Source organism: Primulina tabacum, chromosome 14 (assembly GCF_025594145.1).
Source record: "Primulina tabacum isolate GXHZ01 chromosome 14, ASM2559414v2, whole genome shotgun sequence".
Lineage (NCBI taxonomy): Eukaryota > Viridiplantae > Streptophyta > Magnoliopsida > Lamiales > Gesneriaceae > Primulina > Primulina tabacum.
The window spans coordinates 33,929,820-33,954,954 of NC_134563.1; the positions used below are offsets into that span (position 1 = coordinate 33,929,820).

The 25,135-nt window shown below is 37.7% G+C and overlaps 3 protein-coding genes, 1 long non-coding RNA gene and 1 pseudogene across 4 annotated transcripts; 1 reads left to right on the forward strand and 4 right to left on the reverse strand.

Annotated features, from left to right (window-relative positions):
- Positions 1 to 212: 212 nt before the first annotated feature.
- Positions 213 to 2,750, forward strand: LOC142525107 (putative serine/threonine-protein kinase-like protein CCR3). The gene has a single exon (XM_075629276.1). It carries the CDS (start codon positions 322 to 324, stop codon positions 2,686 to 2,688), a length of 2,367 nt encoding a protein of 788 aa, XP_075485391.1. The 5' UTR covers positions 213 to 321; the 3' UTR covers positions 2,689 to 2,750.
- Positions 2,751 to 6,797: 4,047 nt separating this feature from the next.
- On the reverse strand, positions 6,798 to 8,964 carry LOC142524406 (uncharacterized). The gene is made up of 3 exons (XR_012814878.1): positions 8,914 to 8,964; positions 8,295 to 8,515; positions 6,798 to 8,157 (listed from the first exon to the last, which is right to left on the reverse strand). It is a non-coding gene; the product is annotated as an uncharacterized LOC142524406 (long non-coding RNA).
- Positions 8,965 to 8,982: 18 nt separating this feature from the next.
- LOC142523969 (uncharacterized) lies at positions 8,983 to 10,367 on the reverse strand. Its single transcript, XM_075627697.1, has 4 exons — positions 10,212 to 10,367; positions 9,732 to 10,016; positions 9,258 to 9,542; positions 8,983 to 9,132 (listed from the first exon to the last, which is right to left on the reverse strand). The coding sequence occupies exons 1-3, from the start codon at positions 10,365 to 10,367 to the stop codon at positions 9,312 to 9,314; spliced, it is 672 nt and encodes a 223-aa protein (XP_075483812.1). The 3' UTR covers positions 8,983 to 9,132; positions 9,258 to 9,311.
- On the reverse strand, positions 10,110 to 13,351 carry LOC142524404 (phosphoinositide phospholipase C 6-like; annotated as a pseudogene).
- A 2,591-nt stretch (positions 13,352 to 15,942) lies between these two features.
- On the reverse strand, positions 15,943 to 22,422 carry LOC142524403 (uncharacterized). Its single transcript, XM_075628376.1, has 4 exons — positions 22,341 to 22,422; positions 21,713 to 21,740; positions 19,147 to 21,629; positions 15,943 to 19,043 (listed from the first exon to the last, which is right to left on the reverse strand). Exons 2-4 carry the CDS (start codon positions 21,734 to 21,736, stop codon positions 17,684 to 17,686), a joined length of 3,867 nt encoding a protein of 1,288 aa, XP_075484491.1. The 5' UTR covers positions 21,737 to 21,740; positions 22,341 to 22,422; the 3' UTR covers positions 15,943 to 17,683.
- Between the last annotated feature and the right edge of the window lie 2,713 nt (positions 22,423 to 25,135).

Below are 25,135 nucleotides of genomic sequence, written 5' to 3' on the forward strand. Positions count from 1 at the left end.
ATTTTAAAAAGAAATTTTGTTTAGATTTTTTTATGTAAATATGAATTGATTTGAGGAGATTTTAGTAAAATAAAAAAAATAATTATGAAATTAAATATTTTGATGTTTTTGAGAGAATTATTTTAAAAATTTTAAATTTAATAATATAGTATAAATATGTTGTCAATTATTACAAAATAAAATTGAAAAGAAAACTTTAGGTGATGTTGGAAGCGTACACTGTCCGCTTATCTACAAATCACATAGTCTCTCTGTACGACATTTTCCTCTCTCTCAACAAATGAGGGGGCAACCGCACCCTCAGATAACAACGCCCCTTTCATGACGACACCCTTTGCAGCCGTCACCGCCGCCGCTGCCATAATTATCCTTCTCGCCGCCGTGTCCCCATCTCTGCGATCAGCTCATGCACTCGGGGGCTCTGGCTCCACACTCGCTGTGGTATACGGCTCCGCCACCACTATCTGCAGCATAGTGGCGTCGCAACCCATCCAGAGAGTCCAATGCTGGCGGGATGGCCAGATTCTTCCGCCGATCCTACCCACCACCTCATTCGACGCCGTCGCCGGTGGCAGAGACACCCTTTGTGGCGTTCGCTCCGGCGGCTTTAGTCTTCTATGCTGGAACACCACCTTCAGTCCCAAGAGAATTTATAACAGCACCACGGCTTTATTGACTTCTCTCACCATTGGTGACACTCAAATTTGCGCGTTAACAAATGTTACTGCATCAAAAAACGCAGTTTGCTGGCGAGGAGATATCGTTTCTTCATCTGAGAATTTACAATTTGGTGTAATTTCGTCTGGGCTTGGATTTTCATGTGGAGTTTTGAAGAGTAACAATCGGGTTCTTTGCTGGGGGATTAATGATATTTCTTCTTCAATACAATCCCAATTTGCAAATTTCTCAATGGTGAACATTCAGGTTGGTGGAAGGCATGCTTGTGGAATAGATGTTTCAGGATTCGTTATCTGTAAAGGGGATAATAATAATGGTCAATTGAATGTGCCCTCGAATTCGGCATACCAGTACAGAGGCCTGGCTTTGGGGGCAAATCACAGCTGTGCAATCAGAAGATTGAATAGAACAGTTATTTGTTGGGGTGGGAATGGTGAATATTCAAGCAATATCACTGATGGGGTTTCATTTGAATTCATAGTTGCAGGGTTGAATTTTACATGTGGGCTAACAACTAGCAATTTTTCAGTGATTTGTTGGGGTGCCGGTTGGCCTAACCAGTTTCAATCTTCAGGGGTTGAACTACCTTTGCTAAAGACACTTCCAGGGCCATGTGTGGATACTTCTTGTACATGTAATGTATATCCCGAATCTCAAACACTTTGTTCCGAAAATGGTAATATTTGTAGGCCGTGTGATATTCCTCTTTTGATTCCGCCAGTTTCATCACCAGAACCACCAGTGACTATTATTAGATATTCTCGTTCTAGAGGGCTTACAAAGGGCTTACTGGTTCTGGTTATTGTTGGATCCGTGGGGGGTCTTGGGGCCATTTGCTCCGTGATTTATTGTTTGTGGACTGGAGTCTGTTTCGGCAAGAAAAAGATTCATAATTCTGTGCAGCCAACCATTGGTGTAGCTAATGGCGCTCAACAATCTAGTAGCAGTCCACCTTCGAGATCATCCACTCTTAGGCGCCAGGCCTCGATCCTTATGAAGCGCCAGAGGAGTGGACCTTCTTCGAAACACACGGATAGGGGGGAGGTGTTCTTATTTTCCGACCTTGTCTCTGCTACTAACAACTTTGCGTTGGAGAACAAGATTGGTGAAGGGAGTTTTGGGGTTGTTTACAAAGGGAAATTGCATGATGGCCGTGAAGTTGCTATAAAAAGAAGCGAAACAGGGCCAAAAACAAAGAAATTTCAAGAAAAAGAGAGCGCGTTTGAGTCGGAAATAGCATTCTTATCAAGGCTACACCACAAGCATTTGGTTAGGTTGGTTGGTTATTGTAATGAAAGGGATGAAAGGTTGTTGGTTTATGAGTATATGAAGAACGGGGCGCTTCACGATCATTTGCATGGAAAGAACAACTCTGAGAAGAGTAGTAGCATCGTGAATTCTTGGAAAATGAGGATCAAGATCGCACTAGATGCCTCTCGTGGGATTGAGTACCTCCACAACTACGCCGTGCCACCCATTATTCATCGAGACATCAAGTCTTCAAACATATTACTTGACTTAAATTGGACAGCAAGAGTTTCTGATTTCGGATTATCTTTAATGGGGCCGGAAAATGACCGTGATTATAGGCCGATGAAGGCTGCAGGCACAGTTGGATACATTGACCCCGAATATTATGGATTAAATGTCTTGACAACAAAGAGTGATGTTTACGGTCTCGGGGTCGTGTTGTTGGAACTTTTGACAGGGAAGAGGGCTATATTCAAGAATGAAGAAGGTTCACCTATTAGCGTGGTGGATTATACTGTGCCGGCGATTATGGCCGGAGAATTGACTAAGATTTTGGATTCAAGAGTTGGTCCACCGGAGACGAAAGAATCCGAGGCTGTGGAGCTAATGGCTTACACGGCTATGCATTGTGTGCATCTGGAAGGAAAAGATAGGCCTACCATGACTGACATTGTTGTCAACTTGGAACGAGCATTGGTTCTGTGTGATGATAGCCACGGCAGCATTTCCAGTGGTCAGATCTCCATTGCTTCCGATTGAAATTAGACCCGACTAATTGTAGAATCTTATTCTTTTTTTCATTTGGTATTAATTTCCATTAATTTCATGACATTTTTCAGCTAAATTTAGACATATTTGTGGTGTAAAGGTCTGTTCAAGCTGTGTAGTACGATGATTACCTTGGAAGAATGTTCAACACGAAACACAAGGCAATGAAATGCATTGCCTCCTTCAAAATCAAAAAAATGTCTTGAAAATGGATCATATTTGCATTTGAGATCATACAAGCTTCAATCGGTCTCGGGTGGTCCATACCCGAGACGTATCTAAAATGCTTTTATGTGAAACAAGCTAATCGAGCCAGTTCGATATTAAAATATAGAACTTGAGTCGAACGTTAAATGTTTATTAGAGTAAGTTCAATATTAAAATATAGAATTTGAGTCGAAAGTTGAAATGTTCTGTATTTATTCCGAGCTTGTGTTGTTTTGAAATGTTTAGTATGGGACCAGCAAAAAGGATGTTCCAAAATCAAGTTTTGGTCCAATTTTAGACGTTGTCTCAATTGACTCTCATTACACGAATTCAATTGAGACAGCACTGGACAATGGTTTAACTTTCAACAAGTTTGAATTTTTCTTGTTAGTTAGGTGGCAAAACTATTTAAGAACAAAAAATTCATAATATTAACAAAATTATTTAATAATTTTATTAAAATTTTAAGCGAAAGTATATACATATACAGGCTTTTTTAAATATGACTTGATTATTTCTTGAGAATTTAAATTTCTTCAAGATATTTTTTTTAACCTTAATCAACTATTTTTTTTTTTAAGAAAACGAAATAGTTCTTCCTAATCAAATAATTGAAAATTTTGATTTAAATATTTTGTTATGACGAGGATGTATTGGGCCCTGGTTATTGGGTAACAGTTTCTTGTCCTAAAATAGTTATATTAATCAATTTCTTAATATAAATACAGCACATAAATAAATTGTATTATTGAAATCTTAATAAAAATAAATAAATTATATTTAATGACATTTATCAAGTGGGAAATGGAAAACGTGTTTGGACAACCAACCTAACCTAATTTAAGGAATTTCTCACCCATCAAAACTTAAATTCCGAACTAAATCAAATATTGAAAGAAAAAAACATAGGAACGCATTTAATTTAATTTGTATAAGTCAATTATATTCTCAATAAAATTGAATTTCTTCCGTTGCAAAATTTATTGCACAAACATCAATATTAACAAATATAAGAATTTTGCTTCTTGAGGCTTACAATTCTTGATCTTTAAAAAAAAATATATTGAAGAAAACGTCACTCAGAATTTAGAGTAGGTCTCTTGTGAGACGGTCTCACGAATTTGTATCTGTGAGACGGGTCAACCTTACCGATATTCACAATAAAAAGTAATACTCTTAGCATAAAAAATGATATTTTTTCATGGATGATCCAAATAAGAGATCCGTCCCACAAAATACGACTAATGAGACCGTCTTACACAAGTTTTTGTCCAGAATTTAATTGTGAAAAATATATTGATCGAGGAGAATCCGAATCTCCATTTGTAACTGATAGATTTAGATATTATTGATATGAATGAATGAAATAAGACATGGATGAAATAAATCTTGAAACTAAATTGAGATTAAAATAGAATGATAATTATATTTCATTCCAATTATTCATGCATAAAGAAATGGAAAAAAATGAATGAAATTATTTTTAATAATCAAATATTTTTTAACTAAAATTCAAAATAATAATTTACTCAAGATATGTTATTATTATTATTATTATTATTATTATTATTATTATTATAACAAAAATGCTAATTATTGATGTCTATTAATTATTTTAAATTTAATGTTATCATATAATTATATATTTTTTATTTTATTTGATAAAATAACTATCATTCAATAAAATATTATAATAATTAATATCAACTAAATATTTATTTTATGTTTTTTTATTTTTATTATATGTTTATATATTAATATTATTATCATGACTATTGAATTATTATTTTATTATTTTAATTATCAATATTAACATTATCATTTTATTATCATCATTTTATTTATTTATAATTAATGTAATATTATATTATTTTGTTATTTTTAGTCTGATATATAATGTTTTATTTATTATTATAATTATCATAAAAATAAAAATGCCTAAAATGATAATCATATTATATATTATTTATTATTATCAATTTATTATTATTATTATTATTATTATTATTATTATTATTATTATTATTATTATTATTATTATTATTATGAAAATATATATTTAGTTAGATTAAATAAAGTAAATTTTTTATAAAATATGTCAGAATTGAAAATGATCATCACATCCAGAATATATGGAATGATCCTTTCCATGAATATGAGAATTGTCATTCTTATTTGAATGAGCATTTCCATTGTAATGTCTTACCAAACATTAATATAGAGAGTTAGACAAGAATGCTAATTTAATTATCATTTTATTTTCTCCTGTCAGACATAGTTTGGAGTTTGATTAGGCTTCTTTTTGGTTTATCACTTAGCAATTATTCAACATTATTCACCATTTAGTTTTGCCTGTGAATATGAGAACAGTACAGAAAAAATGATCCATTCTTTATGTAAGATAATACCCTCATTTCCCCTGATTTCACTTAACTTGTGTCAGTTCCATCAAATGTCATGAATTCCCATTATTTTAGCACGATTTTCACTCAAGTTGATATTCATGCAGTTAAATCTTGTACACAAGGCTAAGCCTTGTAATTGAACATGGAGCTTGTGAGCTTTTTTCACAGTTTAATCCTATTTATATTTCTATAATTAAAAATCATGAATTGTTTAATGGGACTAGGAGTTTATGAGCTTTTTCACAGTTTGTTTAATCCCATCTAGGAAAAAATATAAACATTTACACAGAGAAAAATGGGGTAAAAGAATATGGAGAATATCAATGAAACTGAAACCTGATAAGAAGCCTCACAGACTTAAGTTTCTGACCCTTTTTGTCATACAGTGTGATACTCACGGGAAATTTAGGGTCCGATCCACGCAAGCGTCACTAATCCAGACACGGGCTTCAAAATTACCCTGGGCCTGAAATCACAAATAAGACCGTTAGGAGGGGGCCAGGAGGGTGTCCCGGCGTAGCCCCTCCGATGCTCAAGTCAGAGACTGAGGATGTATGGGGGGAGCAGCTAAGGGCGCTGCTGAAAACAATATAGTGAATCCAATAATCATACGCTCCAACCTGGTATTTATAGGAGAATACCTGGGCTTGTCATGGCCCATTCACCTGTGGGCCTTAATGATGGGCCGGGAATTTGGGCCGGATCTTGATGGGTTCATCCCTGAGTACAGTGCTAGATTGTCTTCACGGGATAGACGAGAAGGATCCTCATTAAGGAGTCGACAAAGGTCTCGCTCACCCCCTAGGCGTGGTCAAGGCCCTCCATGGATAAATCAGAGGATGGGTGAGCAGAGAGGGGAAGGTGGATGTCAAGATGTCCCTCAGGAGCTCGTGGAACCGAGGAGGTGTTGAATTTTATTTTCCTGCTAAGGCATCGCCTAACAGAAGAGTTAGAGGGTGGAGGTGTTGAATTTTATTTTCCTGCTAAGGCCCGGTTTAGCAGTGGAGTTATGAGATGATGAGGTGAGAGTTTGATTTTTCCTGCTAAGGCCCGGCTTAGCAGAGGAGTTAGATGGTAGGGGTGTTGATTTTATTTTCCTGCTAAGGCATCGCCTAGCAGAGGAGAAGAGTGGATGAGGAGAATTAAATTTTTTTTTCCTGCTAAGGTGTCACCTAGCAGAGGAGTTAGAGGGTAAAGATGTTGATTTTTTATTTTCCTGCTAAGGCATCGCCTAGCAGAGGAGCAGAGTTTGGGAAGAGAAAAATTTATTTGGTTAGTCGATAACAAAAGATGTTTACGGGGAGCAGAGTTTACGGGGATCGACCTGCTCGGTCAGGTCGCGGGGATCGACCTGCCCGGTCAGGTCGTGGGGGTTGCCCCCATAATTTTTTTCAGAAATCACACAATCATTCGCAAGGGAATATATCAAATTTCTCAACGTATTGGACGAGGCGAAGGCGTGGCCGAGGGCAAGCCTGTGGCGCGAGGGCAAGCGAGTGGCGGGCAGGCAGGCTCTCGGCGAGCTGGCGTGGTGAGGGCGAACTGGCGTGGCGTGGCGGGGGCGAGCAGGCGCTCGGGCGAGCCGGAGTGGCGGGCGAGCTGGCGTGTGGCGCTCGGGCGCGCGGCGAGCAGACGCTCGGCGGGCGAGGGCGAGAGCGGCAGGCGAAGGGCTAGGGGCGAGCTGGTGCTCGGGCGAGCTGGAGTGGCGGGCGAGCTGCGGGGTGCGGGCGAGCTGGCGTGGCGTGGCGCTGGCGAGCAGGCGCTAGGGCGAAGGCATGGCAGAGGGCTTGAGGGCGAGCCGGCGCCCGGGCGAGCAGGCAAGCGTGGTGCGCGAGGGGGCGAGTGCTTCGGCAGGGCACCGGACGAGCTCGGTGAGGGCGTGGCGCGCGGGAGCTGTGCGGCCGCGCGGGGCGAGCGCGCGAGGGGGCGAGGCGCGCAAGGGCGGACGCACGCTGTTGGGGCTGGCGTGCAGGCGGCGAGGTGATGATGAAGCGGTGCTAGGATTGACATTTGATTTGTTTCCAACTTTTTGGAGACTGACGGAGGGCTGGAAGAAAATGCACAACTCACATGTTGTAAACCGAGAACAACGCAATCAATCGAACTTTGAACCTACGTTTCAGTTCGACTCGGGAGGGGGAGACTGGTGATACCCAGGGATGAACCCATCAAGATCCGGCCCAAATTCCCGGCCCATCATTAAGGCCCACAGGTGAATGGCCCATGACAAGCCCAGGTATTCTCATATAAATACCAGGTTGGAGCGTATGATTATTGGATTCAATATATTGTTTTCAGCAGCGCCCTTAGCTGCTCCCCCCATACATCCTCAGTCTCTGACTTGAGCGTCGGAGGGGCTACGCCGGGACACCCTCCTGGCCCCCTCCTAACGGTCTTATTTGTGATTTCAGGCCCAGGGTAATTTTGAAGCCCGTGTCTGGATTAGTGACGCTTGCGTGGATCGGACCCTAAATTTCCCGTGAGTATCATGGAGTATTCAGAAAATAGATTTTCACGTGACCTCCAAAGGTCATAAATTTTTTTATCCTTGATGTCATGTTGTCTGTTGTACATCTTCATTCCACGGCAACCAACCGACAAAAATTCCTCGTGCTCAAGGCGATTTTATGTACCACGGTCATGTTTTCCTTATTCTTGATCATCAGAATATAATTTCGATTTTTCTATACTAATCTAGTAAAATTCACCTCAAGCTCGATACAGAACTAACCTGCATATTAAAAGCAATCATCTGAGCTCCGTGCATCCATCCAATAGTCGGGTCAAAATTTGATGATGTTACTCGTGTTCTCTTCGGAAATACCCTCAAAATATTTTTTGAGAGAACCTGAAAAAGGTAAAAAATAATAAAAGAAAACTGACAGTTCGACCAAAGTTATTTTTTAAAATTTTCATAAAAAACTAACAGGTAACAAGTTTTACGAATTAACTCAAGCGTATCTATGAGCGAAAAAAATAGCGTACCTGACATCATCCATTGGATAAGATGCTGCAGCCCTTTCAAGTGTTTGTTCACTCAAACTAAGTCGATTAACTTTACCACTACCATTTCTAAGTGCATGCTTCAAGCCTTTTTTTACCTTCCCGGCATGAATGGCGATCAACCGCTTATATTCTGGTGCCGACATATTTCCTGATTTTTGTCGATGAAAACCGATATCTTCATCGTCTTGATCACTGTCGCTCTGATTTTCATAAGAAAGCATACGATCAACTAAAAAGTAGAATGTTATAAAACAAAAGATTTGGCATTTACGATCATTGGATAGTGTGTGTGTCATATAGGACCCTCTAGGTCAACTGTAAAAATGCTTCTGGTGTCTATCATCAGGTGTAATAGAGAAATAGAATGCCGGTGCAAACCAATACCCCTTAACCTAATATCTCAGCCAAGACTGGAAATCCTGGCCCATAAAGCTCGACCTGATTCATGTTTATTATCCACGCCAGGCATATAATCAAGAGTTTAATTCCGGGTAACATGAAAAATGATTAGGTAATTAAAAGATATCCAAATTTTTTAAATTTTTTCTATTTCAGATTTTGCATATTTAAGAAATGTTGCATAGTTAATTGTTTCTACCTTATCATAAGCTTCGGGCTCATTACTTCAACTTCAAATGTAATATCTTGATGATACTTGGTACTTGGGATTAACTAGGTAACTATCATTGCTCCGTGCGTGCCTCAATCCTTTCTGCGACTTCCCAGTATGAATAGCAGTCAAACGCCTAAATTCCGGCACGACCATAATGCCTGACTTATGTTGCATGGAATCGATGTTGCCTTGATCACTCTCGCTCTGACATTTCAGAAAAGTATGAGTGTATTAGCACCTAAATAGATGAAAATTTGCCTTTACCTTGTTCTTACACAATAGAACAAGAATTTGAACTAGGTGGGGCATAGAATAAACCCCCGTCTTACATTGACATAGGCTTCAAGTTCAGCTGATGGATTTGACGTCTCTCTCATTGTTAATTAATCTTCGTATGATTCCTTTTTCATTGGCGATGAAAAATGTTGATCCTTGGTATTCTTTGTTTCAAGATACTCTTCTGGATCATCAAAACTAAAATCATTTCTCAACATATGTCTCAGGTCTTTTTTCGCCTTTTCAGTATTAGAAGCAGTTAAACGTTTAAATTCTGGTGCAGCCATGTTGCCTGGCTTCTGTTGAATTGAATCGACGTCATCTTGATTACTGTCACTCTGATATTTCAGAAAAAATACAAGCACATGAACACTTAAAAAGTAGAATGACATAGAGATGACTTTTATATTTTTTTAAATGACACATCAACATGCTGTGCCATGTAGGTTCCACATGTTAGTGGTTTAAATGCTCCTGTTGTCTTTCGTCAAGACTCAAGTGTAATATACAAGGAGCCTTCAGTTTACCTTGTTACTGGCTAAAAGTTCAGATGTAGGGGATAATGTCTCCCTGAGCGACAGTTCATCTTCCAAGGAATCTTTTCCCCTTGGTGATGAAATATCTTGATCCTGGGTACTTTTTGTATCCAAGTATTCTTTGGGATTAACAATATTGCAATCGGTACTTGGTGTGTGCCTCAAGCCTTTTTGAACATTCCCAGAATTAATAGCAATCAGACGCTTGAATTCTGGCGTGGACATATTGCATGATTTTTGTTTAATGTGATCCATATCATCTTGATAACTGTCACCCTGATTTTCAGATCGATGGTGTAAGCACATTAGCACCAATAGTAAAATATATATAGAAAACATTTTTTTCATTCCTTGTTTTGTTCCAAATAATGCACCAAGAACATTAATTAGATCATGTGGTGCCATGTAGGTCCCACATGTAAATGTTATAAATGTTCCTAGACTTTCATAGCATAGAAGAAGCCCTTTTACCTTGACCTCAGCTTCAAGATCAGCCGAAGGATCTAACATCTCCTTAAATGATAATTTATCTTCGGAGAAATCTTTGTCAATTGGAGATGGAATGTCATGATGATTGATACTATCTGATTCATTACCATGATCGCTGCCATTTCGTATTGCAGGCATCAGACCAAGTTTCGCTTTCTCGGTATCAATAGCTGTTAGGCGCTTAAATTCTGGTGTTGTAATATTGCCTGATTTTTTTCTCAATGAATTTGATATCTTCATCATCTTTACCGCTATCACTCTAATGGTCAAAAGAAGTACAATATTAGCACCTGGTGTTGAATATGATAGACATACCTCAATGTCATTCTCTATTCATTAATTCTCTATTCATTACAGGATGTCAGGATAAGACAGCATTAATTATAACTAGGTCATACGGATAACATATTATCAAGTGCAATAAAAGGAGCCTTCACGTTACCTTGTCATCGGCTTCAGGTTCGGCTGTAGGTTCTGACATCCCCCGTCCCCTCGTCAACAATTCATCGTCAGATGAATCTTTCTCCCTTGGTGACAAGACATCTTGATCCTTGATAATCTTTGATTCTAGGTACTCTTTGGGTGGTTTGGTTGAAAGTATAATTTTATGCTTCAATACCTCGGGTGATGGAAATTCGTCCGAGCATGCTCACTCAGGGTAATAGAGCAAGTCTCCAAAAATTTGTAGAACCATCTAAGAATGAAATGTAACTCTGATCACAATCAGAACACAATCAAAAAATTCAAAAAAACACAGACAGTCAATGTCGAAGAAATGTTACCTCTGCAACTTTAGCTTGAAGTTCCGGTGTTAGATGATCCTCTAAAGTGATTATTACTGGGTACGGAGATTTAACAAAAGCATGCTCTTTAATAGACTTCAAGCATTTCATGAGTGGTATAGGAGTTGTTAGGGTTCTGCGGATCAATTCAGAGTCGAAATTATTTGATAATAAGAAACAACAAAAATTAACAACGAGAAGATTCCGTAAGTTTCCACAGAGGGGAGAAGAAACCAAATGGCTTGAATAGTAATTAAATTTGAGTCGGAAAAATAGGAACTTGAATTGAACTTAAGCCTGTTCAAAAAACTTTTGAGCCAAAATTGAGCAAGGTTCGAAGACGAGACATTGGAATTATGAAAAACTATTTTCAAGTATTTGTGACAGAAACCTCTTGCCTATGCCAGGTGTACAACCAACTTCTAACGGGCTTTCAGGCACATCGCCTGTTTGAACACCCATTGTAGTAACGAATTTCACAGTAAAAGTATTGCATATAAAGATGCTTACAGAAGTACGTGTGACTTGATTTGGTTACTCAAATTTCTCTTTAATAACAATGTTCATGGGGTTGTGCCTCTTTCTTGTGAATGACAAGTGAAATTGAAATATCAGAATTACAAGAATATAGGATCTTACCATACCTTCCATGAAGAACATGAATTTTAGCTTTTGCAGAATTTGGCCATAAGTCGAGTTATATTCCCCTCGCACCATTTTCCAGAGATTTAATGATTGGGATTTCACTACAGTCACTGCTTAACTGGTTTCCAGTTAAATAGGAATTGTGACCTGTATATATGAAATAATGTTGCAATGGCGCAGTCATATCTTGGTATACCTGGAGTTGTATAAAATGTCAAGGTAATTGTGAGATGATTCCACTTCAAATGTCTGTAGTGTTAGTCATTGAATCGATGCTTATCAAGGCATCACATCTCAACATCTATTGGTTTGATTCGAATACTGTGTATGATTTTTCTCAGAAAACTGCCTGTTTGATGAACCAAATTTTCCATCTTCTCTATTTTTTTTCCAGAAAAATAATTACTGATAAATCCTTATGCCTGAACCCTTTACAAACCGTCTATTTCACAAACAGTAGCAGTTCTTTGATTTTCAAAGAAGATAGCATGCCATACAATATGCACAAGTTACTGATTTGAATCTTATTGCAGTTAAAAATATGATATTGAATAATTCACTTACCATCAGCTAGAATACTTCGTCAGAAAAACCGTTCACTCCAACAATCAAAAGATCTTAGGCAATGACCGGATCATTATTACTCTGAATCTCAATACCTCTTAATGCTAATTGAGTAAAAACACTTTTCCAAAAGTTCGACGCAGAAGTAAATGTGGCATTATAATCTTTTCTCACCACTTAACAAACCTCAACGAAAGAGCGTAAGTGTACTTCATACACATACTCACACAACGAAAACCATGAGTCGTAGTAACTTACAAAACTTAAGCATGTATTCTTAAAATCTAACACATTCTTACAACTCAAAAGCAACACTGAATATGAAGTCAACCACTAAACTTTTGTCCAAAATCATAAAAGCTTCTGCAATTTCAAACATTATCCATAATAAGATATGTATTATCCCGGATAAGATTCCAAATTCCGTTCAAAGCTCTTGTTTGAATGGATTTTTACTAGAATTGTCACGATTCACGACTAAGAATGTGTTTACAGTTCCATTCAGAGTGGATACACTCAGTATACACTATACATTCAACAAAATAAGAGAAATGAAGAAGATTAACCTGATAGATAATCGGATTGTTAAGATCATCTTGGAATAGAAAATGGAAGAAGTCGTCAAGGGTAAGGCCTGGGCGCGGGCGCTTAGCCGAATGGTGGCGGTGGCGGAACACTCCCTGTATTATCGCCTCCGCATCCGCGGCCGTGCAGTCCACCTCCTGCTGATACTCAACCAAAAACTTCAAAAGCTGATCAGCCCTCATGTGGGCCCCGTCCCCCACGTACCGGACAAACGCTGCCCTCACGTCCGGCGGTGGCTCGGCCTCGCTGATCTTGAACTTCCGATTGAAACACCCAAACATTTTGTAATAATTGTAACTACCCATTATGATTCCCGCCAAATCTGGATGTATTGTATGCGAAAATCGATGCTCGCGGGCCATCAAGTGATCTGATCGTGATGGTTCGAAAAGCTGGTCGTTCGAAGCATCGTTAATGGCGTCGGTTGGACGAATCCATTAGCTGCGTGGATGAAAAATGGGGAAGAAAATGATCGAAAGCATCTGCATGCAACATGAAATTCAAAGGGGGGAAGAGAGAATTGGGAATTGAAGAGGGGAAGGAAGAAAGCTACGTTTAAGGAGTTTTTGAAGCTTGATCGTTGCTGACGCAGGCGCGAATCTATTTCTCGGGCTTTATTCCATTTCCTAATATATAATTAATATTTCAATAAGATTTTTATTTACTATTTTTCAGAATTTTATATTTCTTTGGTAATTATTATCATTGTTATTTTATTTATTTATTATATTACTATCACTTAGTGATAGTTATTATTTTTAACTTATTAATATAAATTTTATTATAATTTTTTATATTTTAAAATTTTGAAATTATTAAATTTTTATTAATTTTATTTATTATAAAAAATAAATTATAAATATTTATTATCAAATAATTTTAAAAATTAAAAATGAGAAAAAATATATAAATAAATAAAAAGTTGAGAAAATCGGAATGATAAAATCCAACCAACTAAAATATTTTTTTCACTCTCACCTCATTTACCCTAAGCTTTTAAAATTTTATAAATTGTTTCAAAAACATTAGTAAAAAAATCTCAATTATAAATTAGAAATAATTTTAGACGTTTATATTTTTAATTAAAATATGAAAGCGTCAATTTTTTTGACATCTAATTTTGAAACAATTAAATTATTATATTGTAAATAATAAAAATAAATAAATTTAGTTTGCTCGATTAAAAAAAAATATATAGTTGCCGTTTGTTAGCATTCCAGTTTGTTTTCTTTCTTTTCAAAATGTATCATTAGGTAAATAATAGAAAACATAACACCGCTAGAGAAATTTATGACAAATAGAAAATAATTTTGTCTTTTTTTAAGTGAAAGTTTGTAAACAAAGTTACAAGAATAATTTAAAATTAAAAAAAAATTGAGTATCTACATAGTAACGAAAAACCCACAAAGATATAAATCATATAAAGATATTGAAAACCACCAATTTTATTGAGTTGGATTTAAGCGGATCACATGTATTTTGGTTTTATAAATAATATTAGACAAAAACTTGTGTGAAACGATCCTAACGGCCGTATTTTGTAAGACAGATCTCGTAATTGGGTCCTCTATGAAAAATTATTATTTTTTATGCTAAGAATATTACTTTTACTTGTAAATATCGGTAGGAATGATCCGTTTCACAGATAAAAATTCGTGAGACCGTCTCACAAGAGACTTACTCATAATATTATTATATGAAAGATGTTTTTTTAATTAAAAAAAAATCATATATTATTCGTGAAAACGATCAATCAGTTTGTACAACAGAGCGAATCCAGGAGGGTTGTGTGGTCCTCCCAAACAAAACTATGTTGTACATTTAGAACATGTTAGAAAGCAAGATGATTTGTTCATCTTGGTGAGAATTGGATGATATTGCCAGGAAGAACATTGCGCAATCTGGTAAAGGATGGTAGGGCCAAAAGATGAAAGTGCATCCACGATCCAATTCTGCATAGATAAACGAGAGGCGGCTACTTCGCACCTCTCAAGGACAACATAAAGCTTATGCTAAATGTTGTCAAACTGGCCTGACAGAAGCTTCCCAAAAGCAAAAACAACCATACCATCGCCATCTCTCCCAACAATTCCCACACCAAATAAAATATATTTATTTATTTTTGTGCTTAGATATTTTGGTTTTATAAATTTTAATACACGATCTTCCTCCTAGTTTTATTTTAATACACGATCTTCCTCGTAATTTTCATATATCGAGTCAAGTAAGAAATTTGACTCACACAATTGACTCGTGAGACGGTAGAGCTTTTGTGATTTTACTAATATTGGGGGATTTTACCTCCATTCCATGTTGACCGTAAATCTAATGAATCTCACTCAAAACCCATGCATGCTTTGATACATCCTATGAACATGCACGAAATAAATCTTCCACTGTAATTTGGGCAAAATCATGTGAAACGTTTATGGACAAGCAAAAGATCGGATAAAAGTATACCAATTTCCACTATGCACCAATCTTGACTTGGCACACTTCAAAACTTTCACAAAACCCATGCATGTTCTAATTACCATCCGTTAAAATCCCTGTCGCTCTATATGATCAAAGACTGTTTTTTAAAAAATATTTAATGAAAATTTTGATAAATATGGCTAGCAGTCCTGACAATAACAATAACTCAGAACCAGGTTGGTAAACGAGAGGATCTTGTCCCGTAACAGGGCCGGAAGGGGTACATAACTACAAATAAAACCGATCCGGCTATAAGTCGAGATAGGTTACACCCGGATAACATAGAGCCCAATTAATTAAATTGATTGTCAACATATCAGACTGATTTCCAGCCTTCCTAGTATTTTTTGTTTCCATCCTGCCGGTGGGTCAATCCTATCCTACCCATAAAGGTTCCTTTCCTTTACACAGAGCTAGCTTTCGCAGGAAAACAAGGTTGTCTTCTCCTTGAGACCACAATTATCTAAGCACAAAGGTGCAAAAGCACATTTACCGTCCAACTTTTGGTTTTTGGGACCATTTGGTAAGATGAGACCATTTTAATCTAAATGGGGCATCCCATTCTTTGTATCAAACTCCAACCAACCTGAACGACAAACTGCCCTATCGAATAATAGGGGAGGGGAGGGGAGGGTCCTATAAGATTATATATTCAGAAGAGATCATCCAATTTGTTTACTTCTGGAGAAAGAATTTGTAAGTTTTACACTCAGATTGCAAAACAGAGTCCAATCACTTCCTTCTCCAAGAGGATCACAATTGGTGCAGTAGAGCTGCAGCTCAAATTCCTTCACAGACAATTACCCTAAAAAATATCCCAACAGCGAAGGTAGGGAAGAAATCCTAGTTCTTTATCAAGGGACCTTTCCATTTCCGTTTCGATCTATTTCAAAAAAGGTCAACATCCGGAATACCTCTAAATATTTTTCGAACCGGGCCCATAACACAGGTGAATCAAAACATATCTGTTTAGTTGTGTGTACCAAATCAGGACCTGTCGGTTTAAACACAAGAGTTTGATTCAGGGGTAGCCAAAGCTACCAATCTCAAAGTTTAGCACCTAATTTAGACTCTTGTGCGCAAAATTTCTTGAGAATAAATAGAAATAACTTTCATCTTAATTCCAGGAATTCATATTTTCAACATTGTCAACTATCTTCTTGACTGAGAGGATTCACCTGTCATCGAAATCGGTCAAGTCCAGAAACAGCAGCAGTAGCTCAACCAATAAGTGGTCGCCGCCAGCAAAGTTGTTTTAACTTCTATATAAATACTTCCATGTCACAGTAAAAAGGTGAAAAGAATGGCAGTCTATAGGCCAAACACTATCATCCTTAATGTCAAAATTAAAAGAGACAAAAATAAATTGAATCCTTTACACTGCTGGCAATGGTATCTGAGATGAGAGTTGGAACTTAAATTCACCCCCCGAGGGTATCTGAGATGAGAGTTCGAACTTAAATTCACCCCTTGAGTTCAAGTCTATGATATCACATCATCTAAACTCCAAGCTGAACATGATGAGATCATCTACCATGAGGGCTGAAAATGGAACACAATGCACAAGTGATCAAATTAGCAGGTGTTTGATGGAGCAAACCACATTCCACATGTAATAATCACCTGAAAGGAATGGTTTGGTGATGAGGTTATGTTATGACGTGGTGTAGCTCACTAAACACCATTAGATAGTCTTCAGGCCAAAGCACTGGACAAGAGTACAATTCACAAATAAAAGACCACAGCAACTTTTTAAATAATGTTCCTTCAAAGAGACTATCCTCTGACTACGTAATTATTTCCAGAAAAGGGACGGCTGAATCATTGTAATAATTGCATGCATTCAACCAGGTGAAAAACTAAACAGCTGGCACCAATCATCGTAGCACTAGCATCTTTGCCAGAATCAAGTAAGGAGCAACTATGAAGATATCTTGGGTACTGAATAAGAACTCCATCTCACTTGTCACCGAAGATGAATATGTGAAACAAGTCATTTAAGTATTCCATCAGGTAATTACCACAAAGATATTCATAACGACCAATATTGGCAAATTAAATTTCTAATGCTGCATCCATGGCTGGTCTTTAGTCCAATGAGCTTGAACAATCCAAATTTTTCCCGGGAACAACCATCACAAGATGAAGAGCCAAGTTTTGATTAAAATACCACGCCCATGTTTAATCAGGAACAATTTTAGAAGTCCATACCTCAAATCTATCACGAGCATCCAGTAATCTCATACAAGAAATGTTAATACTCGTGGTATTACCAATTCACTTAATCTCAAAAAATAAGATATATAACTGGATCTTTGCTGAAAATTTGGTGCCATGCGACTGGAAGAAAGTAGCTGATTTCCAGCCAAGTTGTGGTCCACTGCATAGTTTTTTGGTAGCAAGTCAAAATCTTCTTCTTTTCACTCCAGATACATCAGAGAACCCATCATCATGCCAGCCCCGCCCACCAGGTCTGTGACTTCCATCTTGCTGCTCTTCTATATCCCTCATTCGCCTGGGTACACTAAGAGGTGGAGGATGCTTTATGCGCCCATCAAACTCCCTCTCTCTAATGTCACTTCTCTCAACAAACTCGGTATCTGTGTCCTGATAGAATCTGCAAGCCTTGGGACGATCATTCAAATGTAAATGGTAGTTTCCATTATCAGTGTCATAAGTAGATCGAAATGGACGAACAAAACCTCGTCTCTCACTTAAGTTTCTTCTCTCAGCCATACTTCCATCATTACAAAGCTCTTGAAACCTATCAGAATGCCCTGGTCTATTGGAATACTCATCACCATCAGTCCTCTCTCGAGAATCCAACACATCAGATCTGCCAGTTCCACAGGGATACAATCGCCGAGGGGGGCTTCTCCTATTTGAATTGATAGGCCTTCGATGAACTTGCTCCCGCCTGAAATCAAAATCTTTCAAGTCATTCGTATGCTGGGAAATGTATGGAGGAGATACCCGTCTTCTAGGAACCATCTCATCGCGACAAGCGTGTTCAGGAGATCTCATCCTTCCCATCCTAAATAGAGGTGGACATCTCTGCTGTGTTGAGTCAGGATGTCCATCGGGTGACCATTGACGAGGAGATGACCAAGGGCCTGGTGAGCGTGTACGGGATCTAACTGGAGATTTTGAAAAATTTTGAGGATAATCTTTCCTATGCACAGCAGAAAAATTCCTATTCCTTCGAAGCTGACCATCAAGTTCGTCATACCTAGTTTGCTGACGAGGGAAAACAGAATCTCTGATATCATCAGACAAATGCCGCATTAACTTTTCCTCGTGTCGATGCCCCATAAAGTCCGATCCATCTTCAACATTGTATCTACTTGGGCTGATGTTTCTAGGAAATCTACGAGGCATTTGAGTGTTCCTCGTTACCTGGCCATCTATATCTCCAGGAGATAGCCTTCTTAAGGATGGACGGCATAATGAAGGTAACTCATCGATCATTGTCTTTTCCCTACCATTACAAGAGGTGCCATCAGGTGTGATATCATAGTCATTAAATTCAAATTCGCCAGCAACGGAAGAAGATTGTTTATGTCTGAAGACCCGGTAATCAGCTCGACCATTATAAGTTTCTGATTCACGATCACGATCAGAGTCCCACTCATTATGTAGGCGGCCAAACCTACCAAACACCCTCCCTTTTCCAAGCACGAAACTGTGTCTTGAATTCCTAAATGACTGACCATGCACTCTATCTTTCACACGTTTGTTGGGATCATCAATATAAAGTTGCTCTCTGAAAATTGAAAAACAGGTGCAGAATTATCATAATTTATTTTGATCAAAAAATAAGTACTATACAAGTAAGAAGAAAATCAATTAGTGTCACAAATGATCACCTATTCCAGCGTGGGCGTATATCCCCTTCGAGATTAGAATATTTTTCTTTTCCAGTTTGTGGTGTTAACACCCTGCCCGACAGTGATCTTGTTTTACATGGAGAGCTGGCAGTGGTAGCACAAGGTAAACTTATGATCCGGCTTTTATTGGCAACACTACTGGAATCTTTAACAATGTTGTTGCCATCTGCAGATACTTTCACCTCAGACAAAGCTGAATTATGATTTACTGGACAGATATCAACGACTTTATCAATAGCATCACCACCAAGGGTAGCACCCATTGAATGACTATCATTGGTCGCTGTGTACAACTCATTATCGTCACTTTTGTTAACATCTTCTGACAGTAGATCAAGCGGCTTATCCGGAGTGACAACACAGACCGATTTCTTTCCAAAAGAATCAACTTCTTTCAAAATGTCTGATACTGGTTTCTGCAAGATTTTATCCACACTTTTAAGCTCATCAAAACAAACGGCACCCTCTTCAGTTTTACTACAGATAGCTTCATCATTATTTTCTTTTACAGTGACTTTTTTATCAGAAACAGGTGTGTTAGCGTTTTGTTCATTAATGTTATAATCACATTTAACAAGTACTACATTTTCTGAGTTCGGTTCAACTACCCTCACATCTTCTTCAACTGAATCTTTTAGCTGTTCTCGAACCTCACCATCCTCATAATCATCATCTTCCTTGTCATGCATCTTCTCTTCTATATCCATGCAGGTAATATGGTTTCTTTCTTCGGGCATTTTAGTTGATACATTCATCTTTTCCTCATTGTCTGCAGTAAGCTCATTGTTTCCACGCAAATCGTTAGATTTCTCAATAACCAAAGCCAACCGGCAGTTACCAGCATTGAGAACACTTGACTCCTCTGTCATGCACAACTTTAACTGTTTGCCATTCTGACTCGCAAATTTAGAAACCAGGCTGTCACTCTGTTCATCCGTTATATAGCTGTGGCCAAGTACTTCTTCAGACGGTAAAGAATGTTCAGACTGATTTAGCAGTAAAAAACTCGAAGGGCGTGAATTCTGAGGTGTCAAAGGAATTGATAAAGCGGAAGAAGATGCTGAGCTATCTTGATGCTGCATAACCGTTCCATTCTTTGCAACAGATGGTGATAGCATAGCACCTTTAGACTTGAAGCTTTCCTTATTACCCTCCTGAACCAGTTCAGATTTCACTGATTTCTGGGGAAAAACAGATCCAGTGCTGTGGTTTTCAAAACATTCTTTTTTCACAGAAGCAAGTTTAGATAAAACCATATTACTGCTATTACTAGTGCTACAATCAAGTTTTGAATTCTCATCGACAGGTTCTGATTTGACACTTTCAACATTAGTAAATGTCAAATTCGTATTTGGCAACTGCGGCCGTCCCAAGTTCACTCTCGAATCAACACTTTCAGAGCCCATATTATCTGATAACGAATAATGCTCACCACACAAATCCAACTCTCTACAAGGAATAGAAAGACTAAGACTAAGGATATCTTCAGTTTTGTACAGGCTACGCTGTACAGATGTATTAGAAGAGTTAAGGATATCTTCAGGTTTGTACAGGCTACGCTGTACAGATGTATTAGAAGAGTTAGAGCTATGTTCTTCCAAAATTTGATTCCCCTTGTTCAATGTGTTCAAAGAAGCTTTCGCGCCATGCTCAACATCGGACTTGGTAAATCCATCAATGCCAGAAGCCTTGTGCACATCTGCTTGATTAGCAACAGAACCCTCCCACACATCCATAGTCGTGTTCAGATCCCAGTTAGATCGTTTAACACATGCTAGACTGCTAACATCACTAATTGTACTATTATTGCTATCATGTGAAACTAGCATTTCCCGTTTTGAAAGCAAACTCAGGGATGAGAGATCTGACTTGCCAGGTATTTGGCTGATACCTTCACTGATTTTCTGCTCCAAAGCAGGAATAGATGGTTTATTTGCTCCTAAAAACAATCCAACATTATTCAGACAAGTAGATAATTCGAGCTGACTAGCTCCTTCAATTTTTCCACCAACTAGTTCCTGTTTGACATTCAAAATCTCGGCACCAACCCTGCTTCCCGAAACTTCTGGCTCTGCAGATTTTTCATTCAAAAGAAAACCCAAACCGATATCCGGATTTACTTCCTGCGGCTTCAAGGAAGAAGTATCCACTTTATCTTGTGCCAATTCAACACGAGTGTCAGTAACTTGTTCTTTTATAACTATCAGTTCCAAAAAAAATTTCTCTTCAACTTTACACGGATGACACATATCTTTAGACGTACCAATTGACGACCCTCCACCTGGGATATTATTAATATCATTCTTGTCCTTCGACTCATTTTCCTCCGAAAAACAGGTCTTTTCTTCGGGGGAAGGAGATGGAGACCGAACCACAGGAAATCTCCTTTTCTTGATAGGAATCGCCCCAGAGAAATTAATAAACTGCTGTTGCTGCTCCAGCTGCGGGGAAAGTACCCCAGGCTGCAGATAAATTTTGACTAAATAAAAATTTTCAAAAATAAACTAATTAAGCACTATCTATGCTTTAAAATCAGACGACAAACCTCTTCATTTCCTGGAATCGGCATGAACCTAGAAAAGAATTCCCAGAAATCAGGGCAGCCGTAGAATAAAAAGAAGTGCGCAATACAGAAAACAGCAGAATTAATTTAAACAAAGTTCAAAACAGTGAAAACATCTAAACGGCAAGCTATTTCATACTCCAAATCTTTCAATGGAAACTACAACCAAATTCATCCAACAGAGAAACAAACCACGTATGAGAAATACAAAAAATTCTAACCTAATCTAGCAAACATAGCAAAAAAAAAAATCAACTAAAAAAAAAAACCACCAACAACGATCGCCCTGTTTCTGAAGGAGAAAAATTGAACAACAAGTTAATTTTTTTTAAAAAAAAACAAACAAACACAAACATACCCCTATAATCGATTATACACAGAAAGTTTTGCTGATTCTACAGCAAAGCAGCATAAATAGGGGAAAATGTTCAAGGAACTACTCTCCAAATAATCACCATGAAAGCAAGAACAAAAAAGAAAAATAAACACAGAACAATAAAATTCAGATCCGGTCCTAATAACACGCAGTCGGTGATTGTCGTCGGTAACAAATCAACAAAACAATCTGGTGATGTACAAGATCTTTCGGTTAAGCCTCGAGGAAATTTACCCACAGAAATTCAGCTGAATGAGAGAGAGAGAGAGAGATGAACGGAAGGAGATAACGACGACTTGACTAAAAGGCCAATGAATTTGTCTATTGCGCCCTCCACCTTATCGCGGGTCCCACCGTGATAATTATATGTGTCGTGTCAGCTTGCTATTTATTAAAATATTGGATATTGAATCGATTATATATATATATATGATAATAAATAATATTTTTGTCGTAATAAATTTTTTTTTTCTTATTGAATTATTTTATAAAAGTTTTAATGATTAAAATATTTTAAATAAAATACATAATTTATTTATTTACACATTAATTAACAAAATATATTTTTTATTATTGGACGAATTAACAAATATAAAACTTTATATAAATATATAATTAGTGAATTTGAAGTTTAAAATCTTAATTCTCTAAAATTACGAAAATAAATTTGAATATGTTTGTAATATATATAACAAAAATACAAAAAATATATTAGAAAAATAATTTAAATATTTTTAAAATAAAATTTATACACATAGAGTAATAGTTTAAATGTTATAGTACCAGCATGTTTCAAATTTTTACAAGATAAAAACTTGTGTGAGATGGTCTCAGTTGATCCGTCTCACATATAAACAAATCATACATGTTAATGCCCGAGATTTTGATTATTGTAATCTGAAATGATTTGTTGATAATTGAAATGATTATAGACGGAACGGATCAAACCGAAAAAGCCGGAATGAAGATTGAAGTTATGTGCGAGGATGAGCCCTCGCGCATATGCGCGACCCCGCCGGGCGCATATTCGCGCATATGCGCGAGGTAGGCAGCCTACCTCGCGCATATGCGCGACTAGGCCTCGCGCATGTGCTCGAGTATGGCAGAGAGTTGCAAAGAACCTCGCGCATATGCGACGGGCGAGGGCGCGCATATGTGCGGGCTGCCAGGAGGTTACGCGCCGAGACATAGTGTCTCGCGCATATGCGCCGAGGGTCGCGCATATACGCGAGACGTGCAGACTAAAGATGAAGCCATGTTTCTTTACCATGCAATAAATTGGTAAATCTTCTTCATTTCCTTCGAAAGTTGGCAGAGAAAGAACGAAAATTGCTGGGAGAAAGCTTAAGTTCTTCAAACGAGAAATTTCAAGATTTCGCAAGATTCGACCGTCTGAATTTTAATCCGACTTCAGTACCGTGTTCCTAGCGATAAGAGCTTCAACTGGACGTAAGTTTCTTATGTTTTTGATATGATTTAAAATTATGATATCGCCAGAATCAGATATGATTGATATATGGTGTTCTTGACATAGTAAACATCGTATCATCGAAACCGGATTGAAGAACAGATACCGTATGAAATTGTTATTGTTAAAGATTGTTTTCTTTCTTATACACCGGAATCAACAAACCATTAACACCAATATCAAATCAAGTACTCAAACAACCAAGCCACTATCGAATTTAGATTACTCACGCTTCAAGCATGTACACCAGAAAATCAACTTCACACCACAAGAAACAACACAACAACGATTACGTGGTTCGGTCCTTTTAGAGACCTACATCCACGGAGAAACACCACCAATCTTTATTGAATTTCCAGAAGAGTTTGTAATACAACAAGTTTACCAATTCAACAAGAAAGAAGTATTACAAGATTCGATCAAGCTTACTTCCCTTGATTCTCTTTCTTTCTTATATTGGCTCAGTATTCTTCTACCTTCTGACTTGATAGTTCACCGGGTTTCCTCCTTTCTTGTTTTGTTCTCTGGAAGCTTGTTCTCTGTTTTTCCTTTTTTTTTTCCTTCTCGACGAAGCCCCTCCTCCCTCTCTTTTATCAGTTTTGAACCGTAATACCTGTCCTCAACTGATATGGGCTTGTTTATCCTCCAAGCTAGTTGGGCTTCATCCTTGAGTAGCCCATTCCCTTCCAGCTCAAGCTTTTTGAGAAACCCGATTAACAATCTCCACCTTTTTTCTAAAGGTTGGCTGCTTCTCTTCCTTAGACGAACTTTACTTGTCTTCCACTACATTTACTAAGTTCAAGCAATGTTTGAACTTAGTATAAAGCAGTGTTTTTGTTAACATATCGGCGGGATTATCCTCTGATGCAATTTTCTTCAGGGACACTTCCTTTCTATTCAAAATGTCTCTGACAAAATGCATCTTTACATCAATATGTTTAGACCGTTCGTGATATACCTGATGCTTTGACAAATGTATTGCACTTTGGTTGTCACAATGTACAATTACTTCATCTTGTCTTATTCCAAGTTCACCAATGAAACCTTTTAGCCATAAAGCTTCCTTGATGGCTTCGGTGGCAGCTATAAACTCTGCCTCAGTTGAAACGTCTACTCGTTTTAAAAGTGAGGAAATATATATTTTTTTTGCTTGCAATTATAAAATTGCATTTAAAATAATCGTATTTATTTGCCAACAAGAATGACGCAATTTAAAAAAAATACTAACGTCATCCAAAATCAACATAAACGTAAACGTATAAAAATTCTTAAAATCATCAACGTATAAAAATGTTCATATCATCTCATATCTCATAAATCATAAAGCGGAAAACATGTGGTCCTCGGGTCGTGTCACTGCACCAGGTTTGCCTACTCAGAGTTCAGCACCTCCTGTCTCCTACCCAAAATGCTCACCTGCATCACACACGCCTAGTGAGTCTAATGACTCAACACACCTGTACCAGTAATAACAAGTACATATACGTAGCACACAGCAGTGAAAAATAGCATAATCAAAATACGTTTCATGAGCTTAAAAACATGACCATAAGCGTGTCGT